We start from the raw sequence: 11436 nt of genomic DNA on the forward strand, positions 1-11436 counted from the left end.
GGATCGGAGTGTCACGTTCCGACACCAGGATAGTAGAGGATCGGAGTGTCACGTTCCGACACAAGGAGAATAAAGAGAATGAATCTTGAATTATGCTAATATACTCCGATTTGAAGAACCTAATTCTTAAGTGAGTACGGTGTGGAGGCTTGAGTCCTCATAAGTGTGTTTGGTGTTGTGGCAAATGGCTTGTTGTTATCACCTGTTAAGTATTTGGTTGGTTTTATGTTATTATTCGATATATATTGCTTTCTATTTTGAGTTGGCCGATGATACCTACTCAGTACTTGTGCTTTGTACTGACCCCTACTTGTATTTGTTCTTCTTTGTTATTTGTGGAGTGCAGCAAACGTGCCATCGTCTTCAACTCGTCCTCAACTCTAGCCAGTCTTCATCACGTCAGATTTCAGGGTGAGCTATTGTTCCTAGCTCGGACTGGATTCTCTCTCATTCATGTCTTGATGCCTTGAAGTTCTGGCATGGATTAGCTGTTTATTTATTTTAGCTCCTTAGATACTCTTAGATTTAGTAATTTGAGGATAGATGTTCTTGTGGTGATGACTTCCAGATTTTGAGAATAATAAGTATTAAATTTTAAGAAGTTATTTATTGGTTATATTAATGAGTTTTAAGTCTTCCGCATTATATTTTTGTTCATTATGGTTGAAATATTGGTAAATAATTGGGATTGAATTGGTTGGTTCGCTCACATAGAAGGATAAGTGTGGGTGCCACTCGCGGCTCGTTTTGGGTCGTGACACTTAGTTTATCTGATGTTTAAGCGATCCATGGTTTATTTCATGTTTAAGTAGAATTATTGTTCAAGTCTATTATCGTTTTCATATTTTTTGATAATGATATGAATAGTTATGGCTTAATAAATTCATTATACGAAGATGTTAGTTAATAGGTTTTTCTTTTCATGTTAATAACGTAAAAAAAAAGGTACAAAACCAAGAAGACGTAATAAAAAAATAAAAAAGAAGGGAAATGTAAAAAAAACAAAACAAAAAATTTATTATAATTTTTTTAAAAGAAGATAGAAACAGAAAAAAAATAATGATAAATGAATAGGAAACGTATCAAAAACAAACATAATAATAGTAAAAAAAAAATAAAAATTCCTCTTCCTCGTCGAGATGGTTAAAGAAAACTTAGTGAAAAGAACAAAAATAAATAAATATTCTATAATATCCACTTAGATTACTGAGAATTTTTTTTATCCTTAAATTTATTCCTCTAAAATATATAAGAAAAATTGTTGAATTACAGGTATATAGAAAGTAATATAGCACATAAATATGAAGTAATATAAAGATTAACTTTTAAGCAAATTATTATAATATCCATTATAAATTTCATTACCAATATATATACACCATTATACAATGATTTATTTATTGAGTTCGAAATTATTTAATATCATTTTAATCTGCGAAATTAGACTATCAAATAGATTAGGAAAAATGGATTGAATTAATCAAAAAATGAAGTTGAACCCAATTAAACTCTAATCAACTCCAGATCGTAATTATCTTTGATTTATGTATACATTAAACTAAGAAGTTAATGAAACCAATAATAAATATATCACTTATTATGCATATTATAAAATAAAACTTAATATAATAAAATCGCTCTAAAAATATGATATTATTATTTTTTTAACATGTTTATATGATATAAATACAATATTTATAAAGTTAATCTCTCCGTTTATTTTTTATATTAGGAGAGATTAACTTTATAAATATTGTAAAACATTTTATAAAGTAATGTGAGATTGTTTTTTTATCGTGCATGGGCGTGGGACGTGGAAAGAAATTAGAGTAGTGGTACTTAATTTAGCAAATTCTTGTTTTTTTATTTTCTCAACTTCCATTTTTTATTTTTTATTTTTTTTACCTTTTTCATGTTTCTCTACTTTTTTTAAAAAAGTACTCCATATGAATATGATTAAATTATTGGCTATAAATATTATAAAATGTGTACTCCTCGAATTAAGTGGATCAAACTACCCATTATATTATTTTTTTGTAGTTTTTCCTAAAAAGCTCGTTGATTAACCAAACACTTTTCTTGTAGGCGTTTCTAATTTTTCAGTAACTCATTTCTTACTCTTTCTCAAAGTTTATAATTAACTCATTTTTTACTCTCTCTCAAAGTTTATTTTGACTACACCAAAATTATTATATCTTAATAATTTATGTATTATATATTCATATAGAAATAAATTTAAAATACATAAATTATAAATACATCAAAATTATTGTATATTATTAAATTATGTATCATATTTTTTGAATTCATATAAAAAAATAATTTTACATAAAGTACAATATATATGTATGATTCATTGTAATATATTCTTTTGTTAAATGATTAATTGTAAATTAAACTCACTTCATCGTAAAAATAAATTGATTATATGTAATGTTTTTATTATTTCTTAATCATCTAATATTATTTATGTTATCTTTATTAAAGACATTTAATATATGATGTTAAAAGAATAAACTATATAAGCAACATAGAAAAGTTCTTGAAATCATATTAAAAATAATTTCTCATTTTAAAATTATCAAAAAGTCAATAATAACAAATCAAATGCGTTAAAAATCTTGTGAATGCAAAAGAGATCATTCTACATGCACTCACAAAGATTTGCAGTGATAACAACACCAATATTTTTGAATGGAAGAAAAAAAAAAGCTTTAAGTAGATTTTGGATTTTAATAAAAATCAATAGAATCATATTTCACAAAATTGTATTAGATATATTTATATTTTTAAAGAATTATTAATTTATAATATTATTAAAATCATATTTTAATATAGAGATCTTCTTAAAAATATAATACCTTATCGAAATTGATAATTTTTTACATTTACCCAAGTGGGACAGAAGAAAAATATTATCTTGGAAAAATTATCAATTCACATAAGTACTAATTTAACGAGGCTTTACTATACTTTTCTTTTTAGTCTATTTTAAAAAGAATATTTTTTCTTTTTTGATAAAACTTTAATTTCGACTTTTCATATGATATATTTAAAATGATAGATCACATGATATTTGATATATTTAATATAACTTATGACTAACACAAAATTTGAAATTTTTTTCGTTATTTTTCCTTAAACCACATATCTATTCAAACTATTGACTTTTAGTGCTAAAATGTATTTTGTTGTGAAGGGACATTTCATTGATTTTTTTTTAAAAAAAAGGTCATGAGAAGGTAGTTGAGACGGGAGAGCGAGTACTATAAATAGAATTGATCGGAAAATCCTTCTCCTCTGTGTTTCTTCTTCTTTGGTTATCGTTGAGATGGTTAATGGATACAAGCAGATCGTTGATACTATTGCAATACAGATGGGGAAATGCGTTCTCTAATGGAGAGATTGTTTGGAGAATTGAATGCTAGGCTGGACAAATCTGATGTTAGGATAGAAAAATTTGATGAAAAAATTTTAGAGTTGAAAAAATGCATTGAATCTTCTACGGATCAAGAGAAAGGCGAAAAATGATCCAAGCTTCCATGAATCCTTTCTCCAACTGCCATGAGAACTCATTGACGCTTCAGGTACAATTGGTTTTACTTCTATAGAATTGATTTTCCAAAATTAAAATAGTTTTAATGATTTTGAATCTTTGTTCAATTGTTTCTAATTTATTTAAGGAGAACCAAGTTAAACGGCACAGAAAACATATACTCACTACTTACAGTCGCAAACGCAAAAAAAAGAAAGATGTTTCAAAAGATGCTGGTGTTGATCCTCCGATTTAAGGTCTTGTTCCTACAGAGGAAATTGAGATAAACATGGACGATGCTAATATTCCAATTGTCAATTCTATTTCTATAGAGGAAACTGAGATAGACATGGAGTTATCAGTGGAAAGTGAATTCTGCGTGACTCGGTATCATGGGAAGCTGCCCTTGGCTGTGCTAATGGGGGAAGAAGAGACTACGCACAATTTCATCAATGAATCCTTAGCGGATAAGTTAGGTTGTGAGACAATTCAAATCCATCCTCAAATTGTTCGCTCAGATTTGGGGGAAATGGTGACCTCCGGACTATGCAACAACTTTCAATTGTCAATGGAAGACACTGTGTTTAATTTAAAAGTGTATCTACTTTCATTGTCATCGAAATATGACATGGTTTTAGGTGGGGAATGGCTAGGGGCCCTTGAGAAAGTTATAATTAATTCTGCTGGTACAGAGTTGTACTTACTTGAAGGAGAAAAGAAATTCATGCCTTTTAAAAAACCAGTTAGAGGCCGACGACGCAGACGTTTTCAATGAGTTGTTGATGGTTCTTAAGAATAGTAAAAAAGGATTTATCATTCCATTATGTTATTTTGAGTTATGAATTCATTTGAGTTCTTGCTTGTTAAGTTGTTGCAATGTATGAATATATTTTTAAGACTCCTTAAATTTCTGTAAAATTATATTTTCTTTTATCATTTATTTAAGATTCCTTACTATTAATTCTCTTAGTGCCTCATTATCATAAATTACAGAAATCCTTAGTTTTGACAATATATTTGACTAGCATACTGATTGCATTTGCAGGGGTAATATTAGTAGTTTTTAAAAAATAAAGAAATGCGGGAATGTGGTGGAACATTTTAATTAGTACTACTACCTCTATAAATAGGCATCGAAAAGCCCTATTACTCTCTCTTCTTCTCCCTTATCGAAATAATTCAATATCATCTTAATCTGTGAAATTATACTATCAAACAGATTAGGAAAAATTGATCAAAATAATCAAAAAGAAAGTTGAACCCAATTAACTCTTAAATCCCAATAAACTCCAAATCATAATTATCTTTGATTTATGTGTATACATTCAATCGACAAGTCAAATACCAAAAACAACTATAAAAATATCATCTATTATGCATCTTATAAAATAAAAATTAATGTACATAAAAATTACACTAAAAAATGATATGTTGTTATTTTCTTAACATGTTTGTATGACATCTAATAAATTTAATATTTTAAACTTTTGAAATATTTATACTATTAAATGGTAATGAAAGTGCAACTCACGTATTCCAGAAGTAGTGTAGACACGTAATTTTTTATCAAACATAAAATTTTACACCTTTTAATATTTAAGTATTTATTTTGAATCTAAACTAGATTTTTTTTAATATTTTATTTAATTTTTATAAGTTCATTTTAAAAATATTTGAAAACTAAAAATAAGAGTTGAATTATTAATGTAAGTTTTGTTTTAAAGAAAAGAAAGTCTAGAAAAATATATGTTTCTTTGTATTTTAATTTAACAAATAAGCTAATTTTTACTAAATATAATTTATTATTAGCTACTTAATTTTTTAAAAAAATATAATTAAATTAAATTATATTATATTTATAAAAAAAATTATATTCTAACCTATCACCCCACCTTCCCTTCCCATTACCACAACCCCCCAATTACCCTATTTTACCTCCACTATCCCAACCCTCAACACTCCACTCACACTTGAAAACAACACAAAAATAAAATACACACACAACACATACTCTTACACCCCCTATAAATGCTGCAATATCACATAACAAAGAAAAAAAGACCAAGAAAAAAATACATTCCACAGAAAGAATCAAAAATCACTCCCACCATTTTCAATTCAATAACATATATTTATATTGCTCCAGTACGTACTACTCTAACACCCGTAACACCAAATACATTTGAGGTTTATTTTTGTGGTTCTGAGTTCGTAGTTCTTATTGTGATATTTTCTTTGTGAATTAATTTTCACTAGAGGTAAAACTTAATCCTTTTTATATAGTTTATTGTCATGACTATACACGTATTCACTGCATATATTAAAAATGTTAAATTTTGTATGTGTTTAGATAATTAATATCATTGATGTTATAATATGAAGTATGTTCAAATCTTTCATATCAAATGTATGTTTAAATCTTTTAGACTAAATGTGAATTTGTTATAACGAAACTTAATTTATCTCATGTTTAAACAATCCCATGGTTTATTTCATGTTTAAGTAAAACTATTGTACAAGTCTGTTCTTGTTTTCATATTTTTTGATGATGTTATAAGTGAGTTAATTAATTGAAATAATGAGAATAATTAATGACAACGATTTATTATGTAAAAATGTAAATTAGTAGATTTTTCTTTTCATGTTAATGAGGTAAAAAAATAATTAAAAGGTACAAAACAAAAGGAGGAGAAAACGTAATAAAAAAAGAAAAAAAAGGAAAAGTTAAAAAGAAAAACATAAAAAAGAAAAAATATTAATATAATTTTTTTTAAACAAGACAGAAACAGAAAAAAAAAATTATAATAATGATAAAGGGAAAAGAAAACGTGTAAAAAACAAATATAACAAATCAAAAAATAAAAAAGATGAAGCAGAAGGGGAAGCAAAGAAAAGAAATTGTCAAAAATTAAAAAGAACAAAAAGAAGGAAAACAGGAAAAACGTTAAAATGAATTTTTTTTAAAAAAGAAACAAAATAAAACTGAGTAATTAAGAAACAAATGTTAAAAGCATGAAAATAAATAAATAATAAATAAAAGATTTGAAATAAAAGAATGATAGGCAAGTAATCTTGAAGAATAAGGACCTGTGTGAATGCAATGGAACATTATAATTAGTACTACCTCAATAAATAGGCATCAAAAAGCCTTATTAATCACTACTCTTCTTCCTCATCAAGATGTTAAAGAAAACTTAATAAAAAGAACAAATTAAATAAATATTCTATAATATTATTCGTCGCTTAAAATTATTGAGAAAAACATTTTTCTTATCCTTAAATTCATTCGTTATATAATAATTTATTCATTGAGGTTGAAATAATTTAATATCTTGTTAATATGTGAAATTAAACTATCAAAAAAATTAGGAAAAATGGATTAAATTAATCAAAAAAAAAGTTGAACCCAATTAAACTCTAATCAACTCCAAATCATTATGTACACATTAAACCAAAAATTCAAATATTGAACCAACAACAAAAATATTATCTATTATGCACCTTGTAAAATAAACGTTGATGCAGAAAAAAACCGCTCTAAAAATATAATGTAATTATTTTTTAACATATTTATATGACATTTACAAATTTAATTCAAAAATTTAATCAATTTTAATAAGAAACATCTCATGTTCCACAAATTTTTGCTCCTTATTTATACCATTATTTTCGTAAAATATAGAGATATTTACATCCCTTACTAATATCAATGACCTAATCTAAATTGAAGAATACTCTCCGTTTTATTTTTTATATATCAGAAGAGATTAACTTTAGAATATTGTAAAATATTGTATAAAATATCGTGAGATTGTGGAAGACTAAGTGTGTTTATATCGTGCATGGGCGTGGGACGTGGGAAAGAAAATAGAGTAGTGGACAGATACCTTTTAGTATTCTAAGCCCCTTTGCTGATTTGACCTATTTCCTTTATACTAGAAAGTCCCCCCCCCCCCTCGAAATCTGACTTTCAATTGGGAATTTTCACGCCAGGAACCGTTTCGCCCCCTAACTTTGTTCTAAAATTCTTGTTTTGTACTTTCTCAACTTCCTTTTTTTGTCTTTCTATATTTCAAAAGTAAAAATAAAATAAAATAAAATATCTTTTTAGCAAGAGAATTAGGTCAGAATTTGTCCATAAAGATTTCTTTTCTATATTTATTTACATTTAAAATATATTTACACTTTTAACTTTAATAGGTTTTAATTAAAACTAAAAAAAAGTCAGTTTATTTAAAAATAAAAAAAATTATAATTTATTTAATTTTCTAGCTAAATTTTTGGATCATTTAGCACTTCCTTACGTATTAGAATGTGTGCTCCCCGAATTAAGTGGATCAAACTATCCAAAAAAAATTGGGAATTTAATTCTTTTTCAAAGTTAACTTTTTACATTAGAATCATTGTATCTTATTAAATTTATATATTATATTTATTGAATTCACGTAGAAATAAATTTATTATACATAAATTATCAATACATTAAAATTATTGCATCTTACTAAATTATGTATCATATTTATTAAAATTCATATAAAAATAAACTTATTATACATAAAGTACAATATACGTGAATGATTCGTTGTAATATTTTTTAAATGATTCTTTGTAAAATAAACACTATGATTTATCGTAAAAATAAATTCATTATACGTAATGTTCATTATTTCTTAATCATCAAATACTATTCATAGTATCTCTTCTAAAGACACTCAATGTATTAGGTTAAAAGAATAAACTATATAAGCAATATAGAAAAATTCTTAAAAGCATAATGGTTTCTTATTTAAAAATTGTCAAAAAATCAATAATGATAGATCTAATGTGTTAAAAATTATGTGAAATACTAAAGACATCATTTTACATGCACTAAAAAGATTTGCAGTGGTGACAATATCAAAATTTTTGAATGCAATATAAAAAATTAAATAAACTTCAATTAGATTTAAATTTTAATAAAAACCAATAGAATCATATTTCACAAACTTCTCTTACTTATCTTTATGCTTCCCATTTGAATATACAATGGTGTAACCTTGGCTTGCACTTCTAATTATCGCCTCCCAATTCTTCCCGGTAACTTTACTCCGTGAATACTTCTTTTTAAGAACCAATTGAATGTTTTGGAGCACTTGATACATCATGCTTTGCATACATGTATCTCCCCCATGTTTTCTTAAGTTCCTTCTGAAAAATATATTATGTTATTGAAATTGGTGATTTTTTATATTGAACTAAGTGGGACAGAAGAAAAATATTATCTCTGAAAGATTATTAATTCATTAAGTATTAATATAATGAGGCTTTTACTATACTTTCTTTTTTAGTTTGTTTTAAAAATAATGATTTTTTTATGATAAAACTTTAATTTCAACTTTTCGCATGATATGTTTAAAGTCATAGATCACATGATATTTTGATACATTTAATATAACTTTGACTAGGATCACAAAATTTGAAAATCTTTTTTCTTTTTCCTTAAACCATGTATCTAGTCAAACTATTAACTTTTAGTACTAAAATGTATTTTATTTGCAGGGAAGTTTTCATTGATTTTTTTTCTAAAGAATGGTCATGAGAAGGCGGTTGAGACCGGAGAGCGAGTACGATTGATAGACTTGATCGGATCCTCTGTGTTTCTTCTTCTTCTTCGCATGTTGTCGAGATGGTTAAGAGATACAAGCAAATCATTGATATTGTTGCAGTACAGATGGGGGAAATGCGTGCTCTAATGGAGAGACTGTTTGGAGAATTGAATGTCAAGCTGGACAAATCTGATGCTAGGTTGAAAAAATTTGATGAACAAATTTTAGAGTTGAAAAAATGCATTGGATCTTTTATGGATCAAGAGAAAGGCAAAAAAATGATCCAAGTTGCCATTAATCCTTCCTCCAACGGCCATGAAAACTCCTCGATGCTTCAGGTACAATTTATTTTACTTCTACAGTTGATTTTCCAAAATAAAAATTGTTGTAGTGATATTTTTGAACCTTTGTTCAATTTTTGCCAATTTGTTTAAGGAGAAGCAAGTTAAACGGCACAGAGAACCTATACTCGCTACTTATAGTCGCAAACGCAACAAAAAGAAGGATGTTGTTTCAATGACTAAAGATGCTAGTGTTGATGCTCCGATTTTAGGTCTTGTTCCTACAAAGGAAATTGAGATAGACTTGAACAACAATGCTAACGTTCCGATTGTAGATTTTGTTAATAAAGAGAAAACTGAGATAGACATGGAGTTATCAATGGGCAGTGAATTTTGTGTGACTGGGTATCATAGGGAGCTACCCTTGGCTGTGCTTATGGGGGAAGAAGAGACTACACACAATTTCATCAATGAATCCTTAGCGGATAAGTTAGGTTGTGAGACAGTTTCAATCCATCCTCAAACTGTTCGCTCAGATTTGGGGGAAATGGTGACCTCCAGACTATGCAATAACTTTCATTTGTCAATGGAAGGTATTGTGTTTAATTTAAAACTGTATCTACTTCCATTGTCATCAAAATATGACATTGTTTTAGGAGGGGAATGGCTAGGGGCCCTTGAGAAAATTACAATTAGTTCTGATGGTATAGAGTTGTACTTACTAGAAGGAGGGAAGAAATTCATGCCTTTCAAAAAATCAGTTAGAGGCCGACGACGCAGACGTTTTTAAATGAGTTGTTGATGTTGGTTCTTAACGACGGTAAATAGGATTTATCATTCTATTAATATGCCTATTTGTTTCTGTTTACTATAATATAGATACTACTTGTTGTATGTTATTTTTAGTTATGAATTCATTTGAGTTCTTGCTTGTTAAGTTGTTGCAATGTATGGATTCACAATATATATAACTTTCTGCTAATTTAATTGTCAAAGGGTTGTTAATTGTGATTGTTACATTTTCATATTAGTTTTGTACTGTCCCTTTTGTTTTGTGCACCTTATATTCATGAGGATTGAAGGTACATGTTTTTTTTTTGCGCGATCGAATTTAATTTTGTACTATTAAAAATAATTTACATTAGCATTTTTTCTATTTGTGGTCAACTTGACTCATTTTTATTCTTATGATAGTTTTATAACCTTCCTTGAAATTTCGCTTTCAAATAACATATGTTTTCCTTTTGATTTTAAATATTACACCATCTTCTCATATTTCACTAGTATAACAACTAACAAAAATATTTTTTTAATTTAAACTGAACAAATATACCCTATATATTTTCATTGCAATGTTTTTCTTTATTTTGCAACACAACTCTATGTATTTAGTTAACCAAGTCTATTAAATTCTTTATACTATATTTATATGTATTTTGTATTCGAATTTGAAAATGAAATAATTAAAAATCAATTTATTTATTTAAAAAAATAATCCAATATCATTTGATACGAAATGTAAGCCCAAGAAAATCGAAGGCATGAAAATTGTTAAATCACGGAAGATCGATAAACAAGTCATCATCCTACTAGCCCAAATAAATATCGTTCTTTATTTGTTACTGCATTTGTTCTTTTTATTGGATTATTTATTCAAGATCTAACTAGCCAAAAAAATTATGCTATTATGTATGTACATTTTCTTGCAATAAAAAGGGATGAGATTGTTGAAGGAATTTAAACAAGCAAAGTAGCAAACTCACAAATTAAATGAGATAAAGTTATGGTAAATTGTGTCTGCTTCCATTAATATAATGTCGTGAAAATACTCAATTTCTTGCAATTTTCCTATGAAATAATTAATCGTCGACTTATCAATTCCATCGTTTTTGCTTTTCTAAAGCCGAGTTATTGCGATTTTATTTCCATGCTCTACTATTGATTAATTAGTTTGATGAATCAATAACAAGATTGTTATCTATTATGCACATTATAAAATAAAAATTGATGTACAGGAAAATCACTCTAAAAATAA

General features: G+C 26.9%; 1 protein-coding gene and 1 pseudogene across 1 annotated transcript; both read left to right on the plus strand.

The window, feature by feature from the left end:
- Window positions 1-3527: 3527 nt before the first annotated feature.
- On the plus strand, window positions 3528-4310 carry LOC107013580 (annotated as a pseudogene).
- Window positions 4311-9200: 4890 nt separating this feature from the next.
- LOC107013581 lies at window positions 9201-10247 on the plus strand. Its single transcript, XM_015213459.2, has 2 exons — window positions 9201-9458; window positions 9556-10247. The coding sequence occupies exons 1-2, from the start codon at window positions 9201-9203 to the stop codon at window positions 10189-10191; spliced, it is 894 nt and encodes a 297-aa protein (XP_015068945.2). The 3' UTR covers window positions 10192-10247.
- The last annotated feature ends 1189 nt before the right edge of the window (window positions 10248-11436 follow it).

This window comes from Solanum pennellii, chromosome 3 (assembly GCF_001406875.1).
Source record: "Solanum pennellii chromosome 3, SPENNV200".
Lineage (NCBI taxonomy): Eukaryota > Viridiplantae > Streptophyta > Magnoliopsida > Solanales > Solanaceae > Solanum > Solanum pennellii.